General features: G+C 42.3%; 1 protein-coding gene across 1 annotated transcript in view; it reads right to left on the minus strand.

Annotated features, from left to right (window-relative positions):
• The window catches only part of POLN (DNA polymerase nu), a 171,642-nt gene that overhangs the window by 121,250 nt on the left and 35,365 nt on the right, over window positions 1-15,027 (minus strand). The window contains exons 6-7 of the mRNA XM_067734870.1: window positions 13,895-14,091; window positions 10,388-10,500 (exon numbers count right to left, since the gene is read on the minus strand). Coding sequence (XP_067590971.1) covers window positions 10,388-10,500; window positions 13,895-14,091 — 310 coding nt within the window. The remainder of the gene's footprint in view (window positions 1-10,387; window positions 10,501-13,894; window positions 14,092-15,027) is intronic.

Raw genomic sequence — 15,027 nt, forward strand, 5'->3', positions numbered from 1 at the left:
CACAAACCGGGTCCCACACAGCCAGTCTCCATGGGGAATCCATCCCAAAGTAACTCTCTCAAAAATGCTGAAAGAGACAGAAGTCAGGATCCTCAGCCACACCCTTGCCCTCTCCTCCCAACTCTTCTCCCTGCTCTGGAGCCTCTCTGCCCCACACACCTCTTTTCAACCACACATGTCCCCGCGTCCACTCTTTCCAACCCTCCCCTCCTCCACCCTCCTGCTGGGCTGCCTCCCAGGCCACCCCTAACCCTGCATCGGGGTGTCAGGAAAAAAGTCTCTCGAGTGAAGGAGGAGCGGTGGAGCCGCCTGAGCACATGGTGGCCGGTGGGCAGTGTACGCGAGGATGAAGATACCGGACATTCTGTTCAGTCACCCTGAGGTGAGGAAACCCTGTGAGCCAGCTCGTGTGCTGCACCGTGATGTGTGAAAAGAGTGGTGGTAGAAGGCTGCCTGTGAGCCTGGGAGGCCACGTCACCCCTTAAGTGTAGTTTTCTTGTCTGAAAACTGGGAGAAAAGTCACTGTAAGTATCCATGGGACACATATGAAGGTGCTTTTCAAAAAATAAAAGTGATGGGGACTTCCTGTTGGCACAGTGGATAAGACTCCATGCTCCCAATGCAGTGGGCCCGGGTTCAATCCCTGGTCAGGGATCTAGATCCCACATGCATGCCGCAACTAAGAAGCCCATGAGCCGCAACTAAGGAGCTGGCAAGCTGCAACTAAGGAGCCCGCCTGCTGCAACTGAGCCCACAAGCCATAACTAAGGAGCCCGCTGCTGCAACTAAGACCTGGTGCAACCAAATTAAAAAAAAAAAAAGAGCCCTATAAGAGTATGTCCTACTATTATTAAAAAAATAAAATAAAGTGGTATTTGCTAAATACATTCTAGTACCAGAGTATTTTAGACATGGAGAGGAGTTATAAAAGGATGGGGAGACTGATAAATTAGGACGTAAGTCTGAATCCTAAGTGACAGCTTTCTGAAGTTACTTTAACATTTTGAAGTGTGATTTACAAAAACAAGGACTCTGCCTTTAAATAAAACTGTAATCTTAGATTACATCACACTAAATATATTTTCTGGCACCTTTAAATCATAGTAGTCTAAGAGATTTATATTTACCAAAGCAGCCAGTATCATCCCTTTTTTGTCTGATGCGTGGGACGTCTCCTATGTTGGCAGATATGGAACTCGGGTTGACAGGAAGCCTGTAGGCACTCTGGCTACTTGCCGCCCAAGTCAGCCGTCATGACTGCATGTAACCATGTCTGCCGACACTGACCGAGCCAGATTATTTCATTCTACTTGCCTTTTCAAAGCTGTAATGTTCCAAAATTAAGGGCTCTTATCAACATTTTTTTAATTATAATTTACTTTTTTAAAAACTTTTTTTTTTTTTTTGTGGTATGTGGGCCTCTCACTGTTGTGGCCTCTCCTGTTGTGGAGCACAGGCTCCGGACATGCAGGCTCAGTGGCCATGCTCACGGGCCCAGCTGCTCCATGGCATGTGGGATCTTCCCGGCCCAGGGCACGAACCCGTGTCCCCTGCACAGGCAAGCGTACTCTCAACCACTGCGCCACCAGGGAAGCCCTAAAAACATTTTTATTGGAGTATAATTACTTTACATTGTTGTGTTAGTCGCTGCTGTATAACAAAGTGAATCAGCTATACATGTAGATATATTCCCATATCCCCTCCCTCTTACATCTCCCTCCCACCCTCCCTATCTCACCCCTCTAGGTGGTCACAGAGCACCAGCTGATCTTCCTGTGCTGTGCGGCTGCTTCCCACCAGCTGTTTTACATCTGGTAGTGTATATATGTCAATGCCACTCTCTCACTTTGTCCCAGCTTACTCTTCCCCCTCCCTGTATCCTCAAGTCCATTCTCTAATTCTGCGTCTTTATTCCTGTCTGCCCCTTGGTTCTTCAAAACCTTTTTAAAAAAATTATTCCATATATGTGTTAGCATATGGTATTTGTTTTCTCTTTCTGACTTACTTCATTCTGTATGACAGACTCAAGGTCCATCCACCTCACTACAAATAACTCAATTTCATTTCTTTTTTTTTTTTTTTTTTTTTGCAGTACGCGGGCCCCTCACTGTTGTGGCCTCTCCCGTTGCGGAGCACAGGCTCCTGACGCGCAGGCTCAGCGGCCATGGCTCACGGGCCCAGCCACTCTGCGGCATGTGGGATCTTCCCAGACCGGGGCATGAACCTGTGCCCCCTGCATCAGCAGGCGGACTCTCAACCACTGCGCCACCAGGGAAGCCCAATTTCATTTCTTTTTATGGCTGAGTAATATTCCATTGTATATATGTGCCAATCTTCTTTATCCATTCATCTGTCGATGGACACTTAAGTTGCTTCCATGTCCTGGCTATCGTAAATAGTGCTGCAGTGAACATTGTGGAACATGACTCTTTTTGAATTATGGTTTTCTCAGGGTATATGCCCAGTAGTGAGACTGCTGGGTCATATGGTAGTTCTATTTTTACTTTTATAAGGAACCTCCGTACTGTTCTCCGTAGTGGCTGTATCAATTTACATTCCCACCAACAATGCAGGAGGGTTCCCTTTTCTCCACATCCTCTCCAGCATTTACTGTTTGTAGATTTTTTGCTAATGGCCATTCTGACTGGTGTGAGATGGTATCTCATTCAAGTTTTGATTTGCATTTCTCTAATGATTAATGACATTGAGCATTCTTTCGTGCATTTGTTGGCCATCTGTATATCTTCTTTGGAGAAATGTCTATTTAGGTCTTCTGCCCATTTTTGGATTGGGTTGTTTGTTTTTTTGCTATTGAGCTGCATGAGCTGCTTGTATATTTTGGAGATTAATCCTTTGTCAGTTGCTTCATTTGCAAATATTTTCTCCCATTCTGAGGGTTGTCTTTTCACCTTGTTTATGGTCTCCTTTGCTGTGCAAGAGCTTTGAAGTTTCGTTAGGTCCCATTTGTTTATTTTTGTTTTTATTTCCATTTCTCTAGGAGGTGGGTCAAAAAGGATCTTGCTGTGATTTATGTCATAGAGTGTTATGCCTATGTTTTCCTCTAAGAGTTTGATAGTGTCTGGCCTTACATTTAGGTCTTTAATCCATTTTGAATTTATCTTTCTGTATGGTGTTAGGGAGTGTTCTAATTTCATTCTTTTACATGTAGCTGTCCAGTTTCCCCAGCACCACTTATTGAAGAGGCTGTCTTTTCTCCATTGTATATCCTTGCCTCCTTTATCAAAGATAAAGTGACCATATGTTTGTGGGTTTATCTCTGGGCTTTCTATCCTGTTCCATTGATCTATATTTCTGTTTTTGTGTCAGTACCATACTGTCTTGATTACTGTACCTTTGTACTGTAGTCTGAAGTCAGGGAGCCTGATTCTTCCAGCTCCGTTTTTCTTTCTCAAGATTGCTTTGGCTATTTGGGGTCTTTTGTGTTTCCTTACAAATTGTAAATTTTTTTGTTCTAATTCTGTGAAAAATGCCCTTGGTAGTTTGATAGGGATTGCACTGAATCTGTAGATTGCTTTGGGTAGTAGAGTCATTTTCACAATGTTGATTCTTCCAATCCAAGAACATAGTATATCTCTCCATCTGTTTGGATCATCTTTGATTTCTTTCATCAGTGTCTTATAGTTTTCTGCATACAGGTCTGTTGTCTCTTTAGGTAAGTTTGTTCCTAGGTATTTTATTCTTTTTGTTGCAGTGGTAAATGGGAGTGTTTCCTTTATTTCACTTTCATATTTTTCATCATTAGTGTATAGGAATGCAAGAGATTTCTGTGCATTAATTTTGTATCCTGCTACTTTACCAAATTCATTGATTAGCTCTAGTAGTTTTCTGGTGGCATCTTTAGGATTCTTTATGTATAGTATCATGTCATCTGCAAACAGTGACAGTCTTACTTCTTCTTTTCCCATTTGTATTCCTTTTATTTCTTTTTCTTCTCTGACTGCCGTGGCTTGGACTTCCAAAACTATGTTGAATAATAGTGGTGAGAATGGGCAACCTTGTCTTGTTCCTGATCTTAGTGGAAATGGTTTCAGTTTTTAACCACTGAGAACAATGTTGGTTGTAGGTTTGTCATATATGGCCTTTATTATGTTGAGGTAAGTTCCCTCTATGCTTACTTTCTGGAGAGTTTTTATCATCAATGGGTGTTGAATTTTGTCGAAAGCTTTTTCTGCATCTATTGAGATTATCATATGGTTTTTATCCTTCAATTTGTTAATATGGTGTATCACATGGATTGATTTTCATATATTGAAGAATTCTTGCATTCCTGGGATAAACCCCACTTGATCACGGTGTATGATCCTTTTAATGTGCTGCTGGATTCTGTTTGCTAGTATTATGTTCAGTGATATTGGCCTGTAGTTTTCTTTTTTTGTAATTCTGTTGATTTGAGTCTTCTCCCTTTTTTTCTTGATGAGTCTGGCTAATGGTTTATTAATTTTGTTTATCTTTGGAAAGAACCAGCTTTTAGTTTTATTGACCTTTGCTATTATTTCCTTCATTTCTTTTTCATTTACTTCTGATCTGATCTTTATGAATTCTTTCCTTCTGCTAACTTTGGGGATTTTTTGTTCTTTCTCTAATTGCCTTAGGTGTAAGGTTAGGTTGTTTATTTGAGATTTTTCTTGTTACTTGCGGTTGGATTGTATTGATAAACTTCCCTCTTAGAACTGCTTTTGCTGCATCCCATAGGTTTTGAGCCATTGTGTTTTCATTTTCATTTGTTTCTAGGTATTTTTTTAATTTCCTCTCTGATTTCTTCAGTCATCTCTTGGTTATTTAGTAGCATATTGTTTAGCCTCCATGTGTTTGTATTTTTTACAGTTTTTTTTTTCCTGTAATTGATATCTAGTCTTATAGCATTGGGGTCAGAAAAGATACTTGATATGATTTCAATTTTCTTAAATTTACCAAGGCTTGATTTGTGACCCAAGATATGATCTATCCTGGAGAATGTTTCCTGAGCACTTGAGTAGAAAGTGTATTGTCGTTTTTGGATGTAATGTCCTATAAATATCAACTAAGTCCATCTTGTTTAAAGTATCATTTAAAGCTTGTGTTTTCTTATTTATTTTCATTTTGGTTGATCTCTCCATTGGTGAAAGTAGGGTATTAAAGTCCCCTACTATTATTGTGTTACTGTTGATTTCCCCTTTTATGGCTGTTAGCATTTGCCTTATGTATTGAGGGCCCCTATGTTGGGTGCCTAGATATTTACAATTGTTATATCTTCTTGGATTGATCCCTTGATCATTATGTAGTGTCCTTCTTTGTCTCTTGTAATAATCTTTATTTTAAACTCTATTTTGTTTGATATGAGAATTGCTACTCCAGCTTTCTTTTGATTTCCATTTGCATGGAATATCTTTTTCTATCCCCTCACTTTCAGTCTGTCTGTGTCCCTAGGTCTGAAGTGGGTCTCTTGTAGACAGTATATATATATGAGTCTAGTTTTTGTATCTATTCAGCCAGTCTGTGTCTTTTGGTTGGAGCATTTAATCCACTTACATTTAAGGTAATTATCAATAAGTATGTTCCTATTACCATTTTCTTAATTGTTTTGTGTTTGTTATGGTAGGTCTTTTCCTTCTCTTGTGTTTCCTGCCTAGAGAAGTTCCTTTAGCATTTGTTGTAAAGCTGGTTTGGTGGTGCTGAATTCTCTTCGCTTTTGCTTGTCTGTAAAGGTTTTAATTTCTCCGTCGAATCTGAATGAGATCCCTGCTGGCTAGAGTAATCTTGGTTGTAGGTTTTTACCTTTCATCACTTTCAGTATGTCCTGCCACTCCCTTCTGGCTTGCAGAGCTTCTGCTGACAGATCAGCTGTTAACGTTATGGGGATTCCCTTGTATGTTATTTGTTGCTTTTCCCTTGCTGCTTTTAAAATGTTTTCTTTGTATTTAATTTTTGATAGTTTGATTAATATGTGCCTTGGCATGTTTCTCCTTGGATTTATCCTGTATGGGTCTCTCTGCACTTCCCGGACTTGATTGACTATTTCCTTTCCCATATTAGGGAAGTTTTCAACTATAATCTCTTCAAATATTTTCTCAGTCCCTTTCTTTTTCTCTTCTTCTTCTGGGACCCCTATAATTCGAATACTGGTGCATTTAATGTTGTCCCAGAGGTCTCTGAGACTGTCCTCAATTCTTTTCATTCTTTTTTCTTTATTCTGCTCTGTGGTAGTTATTTCCGCTATTTTATCTTCCAGGTCACTTTTCCATTCTTCTGCCTCAGTTATTCTGCTATTGATTCCTTCTAGAGAATTTTTAATTTCATTTATTGTGTTGTCCATCATTGTTTGTTTGCTCTTTAGTTCTTCTAGGTCCTTGTTAAACGTTTCTCGTATTTTCTCCATTCTATTTCCAAGATTTTGGATCATCTTTACTATCATTACTCTGAATTCTTTTTCAGGTAGACTGCCTATTTCCTCTTCATTTGTTTGGTCTGGTGGGTTTTTACCTTGCTCCTTCATCTGCTGCATATTTCTCTGTCTTCTCATTTTGCTTAACTTACTGCGTTTGGGGTTTTCTTTTCGCAGGCTGCAGGTTCGTAGTTCCCGTTGTTTTTGGTGTCTGCCCCCACTGGGTAAGGTTGGTTCAGTGGGTTGTATAGGATTCCTGGTGGAGGGGACTGGTGCCTGTGTTCTGGTGGATGAAGCTGGATCTTGTCTTTCTGGTGGGCAGGACCGTGTCCAGTGGTGTGTTTTGGGGTTTCCGTGAACTTAGTATGAGTTTAGGCAGCCTCTCTGCTAATGGGTGGGGCTGTGTTCCTGTCTTCCTAGTTGTTTGGCATAGGGTATCCAGCATTGGAGCTTGCTGGTTGTTGAGTGGAACCGGGTCTTAGCTTTGAGATGGAGCTCTCTGGGAGAGCTCTCGCCAATTGATATTACCTGGAGCCAGGAGGTCTCTGGTGGTCCAATGTCCTAAACTCGGCTCTCCTACCTCAGAGGCTCAGGCCTGACACCCAGCTGGAGCACCAAGACCCTGTCAGCCACATGGCATCTTGATCCCCAAGAAAGCTGCTCCCTGGATGCACCACCACAGTGGGGATCCAAGGGGCTCGCTGGGAACACGAAATGATGCCACTGCTCAGCCTCAGGCACCTGAGGGGTGACCTGGATGCTCCAGGGGCACCGTCCAGGGCAGGGCGAGAAGAACTCCTGCTCAACATATATTTTTGAAAAATCCGTGGGGAATTTCTGACAGCACTGGAGTGGTCTGGGGGCTGGTCCCTATAAACTCTTATAACTAATAAACTGAAGCCACCAGGACAAGCCTCACACTGGGGAGAATGGCAGTAACTGAAAAATAAATGCCAACAAAACAGATTTTAAATGAGCTAAGAAAAATTAAGAGAATGATAGAAGTTATGAAAAACAAAGAACTCAGAATTAGAAATACTTAGAGATTAGGTGACTTAGTAAAAGAAAAGCTTAATGAAGAAATGAAAGAATTCAGGAAAGCAAAGTAAAACAAAACAAAACAAAATTTCTGAAATAAAAACTAAACTGGCAATACACAAAAGCAAATAAGTGCAATAGATAATGCCGTAAGTATTTTTATATTTAAAAAAAGTTTTTTTTTTTTTTTTTTTTGTGGTAAGCGGACCCCTCACTGCTGTGGCCTCTCCCGTCGCGGAGCACAGGCTCCGGACGCGCAGGCTCAGCGGCCATGGCTCATGGGCCCAGCCGCTCCACGGCATGTGGGATCCTCCCGGACCGGGCCACGAACCCATGTCCCCTGCATTGGCAGGCGGACTCTCAACCACTGTGCCACCAGGGAAGCCCTAAAAAAAGTTTTTTTAAACTTTTTCCTTTTTTAAAAAAATCTATTTATTTATTTATTTATTTTTGGCTGCTTTGGGTCTTCGTTGCTGCATGTGGGCTTTCTCTAGCTGTGGCAAGTGGGGGCTACTCTTCATTGTGGTGTGCGGGCTTCTCATTGTGGTGGCTTTTCTTGTTGAGGAGCACAGGCTCTAGGCACGCAGACTTGAGTAGCTGTGGCACACGGGCTCAGTAGTTGTGGCACACGGGCTTAGTTGCTCCATGGCATGTGGGATCTTCCCAGACCAGGGTTTGAATCCATGTCCCCTGCATTGGCAGGTGGATTATTAACCACTGTGCCACCAGGGAAGTTCCTAAATTTATTTTCATTTTTTAAAATTTTTGGCCACACCATGTGGCTTGTAGGATTTCAGTTCCCTGTTCAGGGAATGAACCTAGGCCATGGCAGTGAGAGTGCCGAATCCTAACCACTAGAGCATCATGGAACTCCCTTAAGTTTTCTTAAAATGAAGATGGGAAAGAGGAAATTCTTTTAAATTAAAAAATGAAGAGACTGAAACTGGATTCTAGGTAAAGTGATAAATAAGAAAGATGGAGAAGATTCAACATATGAAGTCACAATAACAATTTGAACATCACAAAAAAGATAAACAACCAGACATTATGTATTTCCTGACAGAAGGACACAGCACCACTCGGAGTTAGGGTCAGGACTATGAAGCAGTCTTGCACTCCCAAAATCTAGCCTGAATCTGATGAAGCCACTGAATCTCATTACCAATTTACAAGAAAGAGAAGAGAGAGAACATGCTAAATGCCAAGAAAGGGAAATCCTACAGGACAAAAGCCTGGTCTGTTAAAAACGACGAAATAATTGCAAGAAAATACAACAGACGGAGAGAATATACAGAGTAAAAGAAACACCAAACCCAAGTATAGGATAACACTAACCCTTGTTTGGATCCCAGTTCAAACTGTGAACAACAAAAACAAACAAACAAAAATATTTAAAGACAACTGGGGAAGTACAAACACTGACTGGATAGCTAATAATATGAAAAGATTATGGCTAATTTTGTGGGGAGATGATGACGGCATCATCTGAAAAATGAAATCCTCATATTTTACTCATCTAATTGAAGTATTTACAGGTCAATAATATGACGCTTGGGATTTGCTACAAGATAACCCAGGGGATGGAGATTTGGAAATGTGGGAAGTTATAGGGGAGAGAAGACTGGACATAGTCAATAGCTGTTGAAATTGGGTATTGTGTACTCTGTTGCGTTTTCCCCACCACACACTTGCTGTTCTCTGCACACGCCAGCCAGTGTCCAACAACTCAATTCAATTCTGACACAAACTACCTGGGGTTAGTGCAGACCCTGCAGGTCAAGGCTCAGCCCCACAAGACGGCCCCACTTCAGGCACCAGCCCCAAGTCCAGGGCCTCCTGTACCTATAAATAGGGGCTCCCACGACCCCTCCTCAGGGTCCATCATTTGCTATAATGGCTCACAGAACTCGGGAGAGCACCTTACTTACGACACCCGTTTATCATAAAGGCTACAACACAGGAACTGCCAGTTGGAAGGGATGCGTAGGGCAAGGCATAGGGAGGGCGCAGAACCTCCACACCCTCTCCAGGTGCACCACGCTCCCAGCACCTTGACGAGCTCACCTAGGAACCCCACCGTTGAGGGGATTTTATGGAGGTTTTGTTACATCAGTATGATTGATAAAGTCACTGGCCACTGGTGATTAACTTGCTCTCCAGCCCTGCTCCCCTTCCTGAGCACCACTCCTCTAATGGTGCCTCTTCTTCCTGTTGACCACGCCCACCCTAAAGCCATGGGGGCCTCCAGGCACCAGTCCTCCATCAGCATACAAAAGACACTCCTCACTCTGGAGACCATATGGGCTTTGGGAGCTGAGTGCTGGGACCCAGGGACAAAGACCAAATATACATTTCTTGTCGTATCACAGGCACTTTTGTACGTGTTGGAAATTTTGTACAATAAAAAGTTTTCCAGTATCTTGTTATGAATATTTTCAAACATTCAACTTGAAAAGAATTGTACAGTCAACACTCATATATCTACTACCTAGAATCTACAATGAACATTCTTTCAATATTTGCTTTATTACATATCTGTGCATCTAATAAAAAAAGGTTTTAAAAATTCTTATTTACAATTTTAAATGAAAGACAAAAAACGTGTTTCATATTGTTTTGATGTTAATTACTCTGGACTTTAGTTTAATTCTTAGAAAGTTTATATATAAGCTATTTGTGGTAACAACAAATCCCATCTGCCCATGCTGCATAATTTACTTCTTTCCTGTTTTAAATTACAAAAGTAACATATACTTGAAAAAATTCAAATAATCTAAAACACAGAGGGAAAGTGCCTCTCACGCTCAGGGCACATGGCCACACAGGTAGTGCATCGCAGCTGTGCGACCTCCCTTCCATCCCCAACCCACGAGTTGTGAAACACAGCAGCCCTTGTCGTGCTCCCATTCCCAGGAGGAATCACTGTTGGAAAGTTAAGTTTAGGAGATTATAAAAACTAAAACATACCACACTTCCAACTGCCATCATCACCAAAAAACTGCATCACTGTTCTCAGAAAATCCTTGGCGTTAAAACAAATAACAGGACATTTACATTTCAGTGTTTGAAGCAGCACCTTCCTAGAAGATGAAAAGACATTCACTGATTGACACAGTAATTTGGAGCTTTTCACCTTGGGAAAGTATTATTACTACTCCACTAACAGCTGTCACTTATGCAGTTCTATGGGCAGACATTCTTCTGCAAGCTTTCCACAGATTAACTCAAATCCTAAGAGGTGTGGAAGGAAAATCGAAACAGGGACGGTATTGCTCAGTCCCCAGAACGGAGCCAGGAGGCCTCTGAGGAAGTGGGACTCGTGTGTCTCAGCCTGGATGGAATCTGACCTTTCAACCTGGTGAGGGTATCCAGAACCTCTGCCAGAAACCCGGGACACCCTATCTACTTGTCAGACCCCTACCCTGAAACAATTCGTGATTCCTTAAGGACAAATGTTTTCTGACTTGTATCAGAGTCAATCCCCAATTCTTGCCAGGCAACTTTTGACAATCTTGTGGCTTTTTGTTTTTATAAGTCCCTGACTCTTTCTCTTCCCCAGAACACTCTTTCGGGGGTTCCTGAATCTTTGTCTCCTGAACTGCAATTCTTAAGACCCCAAATAAACTTCTTATATGCAGTCTCCTGCGTTATTTTTTGTAGGTGTTACTTATTATCTGCAATTTACAGATGATGAAGCCAAGACACAAAGAGGCTAGTAATGAACTCAAGTTCACACAACTGTTCAGAGCCAATCCCTGGGTGCAGCACAATGACCTACAGACTCAGCCTCCAGCTCCTGAGCAGAGCTGATGCACCCTGGACTCCTCCCAGCTGGCCCCAGCCTGCGCTCCCAACACACCCCCAGTCTACCCTCTGCCCACACTGGATTCTCCTTCTTCCATCACCAGACTGTGCACGTCCTCTCACACTCCAGGGCCACAGGCACATGCTGTATTCCTGCCTAAAATTTCCCTCCCACAATTTCTACAAACTGCTCAGGTGCCTGATTCCCTGGGCAGGGAGTTGCCCGGTTCCTTTAGTACTCCTGGCCACACACCTGCTACAGCGGGGACCACATCTGCGATACCGTAATTTACCTTGGCCCATTAAATCACGAGCTCCTTGAATATGGGATTCATAATAGTTGACGTTTATCAAACACTTACCATGTGCGAATACCACACTAAACACTTCATGAGGATTGTTGTGTTGAAACCTCATCATAATCCCATTAGGCAGGCACTAGATCCATTTTACAGATGAGGAAACTGAGGCTCGGAGGGGTGATACAATTTTCCCAGCCTTACACAACTGAGAAATGGCAAAGCTGAGGTCTGAGACCCGATCTTGCTGCTGCCAGGGCCCAAGGTATTAATCCCCCTTTATGGTAACTGCTTATTAACACATCAGTGAGGGTCTTCAGAAGGCTGAGGAAGAAGGAAACCTGGGGTCCGATTAGCTCTGCTTGCTCCGCAGGCAGACGTTTTCAGGCTTTTTCCATTTTTCTGTGTGCTTTCACTTTGGTTTTCCTTGAAGAGGGCCACTGCTGACAGCACAGCTTCAGGTCTTGCCTCTGCTGGACCTGGAGAGGTGTGTAGGAGTGGGGGCAGCTTATGAGGGAGTTAAGCTGGGACTGCTGGAGCGTCCTCCCACTTTGATGCTCTTGTAGCTGGAAACCCGGAAGTTCTCAATAAGGCCATCTAACAACTATGATCTCTCCCACTAAGAGACAAACCCTAGCTGATTTCTAGCTTAAGAAAGGACAAGCGACACAAAGAATATCTTGTAAGACAAAGTGGCTAAAACACAGTGTATTTTCTAAGTCAGTTACAGAAGTCAATTATGCCACATCTGCTAAACAAAAGGCACAGGGAGGATCGGAGCTGAAGTGACCATCAGATGTCCAAGTGGAGAATGTCGAGTAGAATATATAAATCCAGAATTCAGAAAGCACTGTCCGAATATTAGGGCCCTATTCTCACAGAGGTCTTCCGTAGAAAAAGCCTGCCCAATTGTTCTTTCAAAAGAAAATTATGGGAAAAAAAGGTTACGGGTTCTTGGGAGCAGAGTGCTCTATTGTCAAACATCATCCCATGTACACACTGTGGTGTACATGCCTGACATCACACTTTGATTGCCAAGGCATCCATTTCAAAGACATCCATCCTGAATAGACACGTTGCCAGCTATGTAACACAGCTGCTGGCAAAACAACCAGAGAAGGAACCAGATGAAGCTCCCTCTTCCAGAAAGCCCTGGGTAACCCAGATAACTGACTGTGTGATGACATGGCTTCTCAACCTTCCTGTGCCCTAATTCCTGCTCTTATGCTTTAAATTAGCCAGTAAAGAGTGAATCCGTGAAAACCTAGACACCCCACCTTCAAACCCTAATAAAGGCAGAGGCCCAGGTCCATGCACTCTCTCTCTCTCTCTCTCTCTCTCTACCCATAACCTCTCTGTGTACTCTCCAGAACTTGTGAATGATAAATCTTGTTCCTCAAATTCCCTAATGGTTTTTGCTGAAGCGTGTCCTGTGATCATAAGAACCACAAGGGCTGGTCCAGCTACAGCGTTGGCCCCTATGGAGGAAATGTCTGTGGGGGCTTAGTGTGAGGAATACAGGCGGAACCAGTGCCTCAGGCACTCCCAGCCTAGAGAGCATCACTATCTGTAGGCTGGAACCGACACAACAACTACCTAAAACCCACCCAGAGCCCAGCGAGAATGTATTAGGCAGGAAGGGCCAGGACCGGGCCCCCACCTTCTCACCCTCTTCAGGGCAGTGGCTTCAAGGAGCTCCTTCCAGGCACCTGACTGACTTGAGTGCAGAGGGCTGGGCAAACAGGAAGTGGATGTCCCCACCCAAAGCAGAAGTGAGTCAGGCTGACAACGTGAGCAAAGAAACAGTGATGAGGGGCACAGGCTCCAACCCACGACGAGACTTCTCAGGATTGAGAAGGGGCAGCAGAAGCATCCCTGCCTGTTCTGAAACTCTAAGATTCTAGGAAGGCAAATACAAGTGAGACATTTCTTCTCTATTTTCACAGAATGAAGCTTTGAAATTAGTAATATCTTGGTGGTATTGAGGACTATTTACCCTTTGAAGGCAGTGTTAACTTCATTTTCTAAGGCCGTGAGTGAGAGAACAAGTGTAATGAGGAAATCAGCCAGGGCTCCAGCAGCAACAGTGGGTTTTCACGCCTTAAGATGATGCTTTTCTCACCAACCTCTCATTGCGATGTTGACTCAAATCCCGGAGCAGGCTCCCATGGATGGACCCTCTATTCCAGAAGCTCTTTGAGGGAGAGAGGGTGTTTGTAGTGGTTTCTGTCATTTAGATCCATTTTATTTTCGTGTGCTCATACAAAACTTCTGAAAGTTTAAATAACTAAACCTGGAGCTTGGGAAACTCTAAATTAGGATAAAGCAGGTGAATAAGTAGGATTTAAGGTAATTAGTGAAGATTTCTTACCTGGCAAATTGATGATGTGCCTCTTGTTCTTGGTCCCAAATGGAAGAGGGCTCAGTTTTTATGTAGATACACTGATCACTGGGCATGAAGCCTTCCTCCAGAACACTGTCAGAGGCTGGGGCAGCCAGAGGACCACTGCCTTTCTCTGCATGGCTCCTTGGTAACATCACAATGCCTTCAACAGAGGAAACCAGAGCCTGTGAATACACAATAAAATAAAGTTCCAAAATCAAACATAAACAATGCATTTATTCAAGAAAGATCTGTCAAGTTTTTTAATTAAGCAGAAAGAAAAGGCCTAAAATTAAAATTTGTAAATGAACACCTCTTTTAATGACAATCAAGGTCAAAAGCCAAACCCATGATCTCACTCTCCAAATCTGGTCTCCTCCCTATTCAACATCATAATGGAAGTCTTAGCCAATGAAATACAGCAGGAAAAAGAAATAAAAGGCATATAAATTAGAAAGGAAGAACTATACTGTCCCTATATACAGATAACATAAATGTTTGTGTAGAAAACCCAGAGGAATCTACAAAACAAAACACCTCCTGGAACTAATATGTGAGTTTAGCAAAGTTGCAGGATACAAGATCAAAATACAAAAATCAATTATATTTCCATACACTAACAATGAACATGTACAAATAAACTTTTTAAAAAAGAAATTACCATTTATAATAACTATTCCACCAAATTAAATACTTAGATAGAAATCAATACAACATGTATGGGATCTGTATACTGAAAACTATAAAATACTCATGAAAGAAATCAGAGAAGACCTCCATAACAGAGACACATACATGTTTAAGGACTACAAAACTCAAAATAATAATGTCAATTCTCCCAAGCTGAGCTGTAGAACCAAGAAGATTAATAAACTCCAAGTACAAGAAACATGAAAAACATTACACCAAGTTAGATCATAATCAAATTGCTTGAAAGCAGTGATAAAGAGAAAACCTTAAAAGAAGCCGGGGGGGGGGGATGGGACACATTGCCTAGAAAGAAACAAAGATAAGGGTGATAGTAGATTTCTTATGAGAAACAAAGCAAGTTAGAAGACAGCAGCATAACATCTTTAAACTACTGAAAGAAGAAAACTATCAACTTATAATTCTTTACCCCA

Source organism: Pseudorca crassidens, chromosome 4, assembly GCF_039906515.1.
Source record: "Pseudorca crassidens isolate mPseCra1 chromosome 4, mPseCra1.hap1, whole genome shotgun sequence".
Taxonomy (NCBI): Eukaryota; Metazoa; Chordata; class Mammalia; order Artiodactyla; family Delphinidae; genus Pseudorca; species Pseudorca crassidens.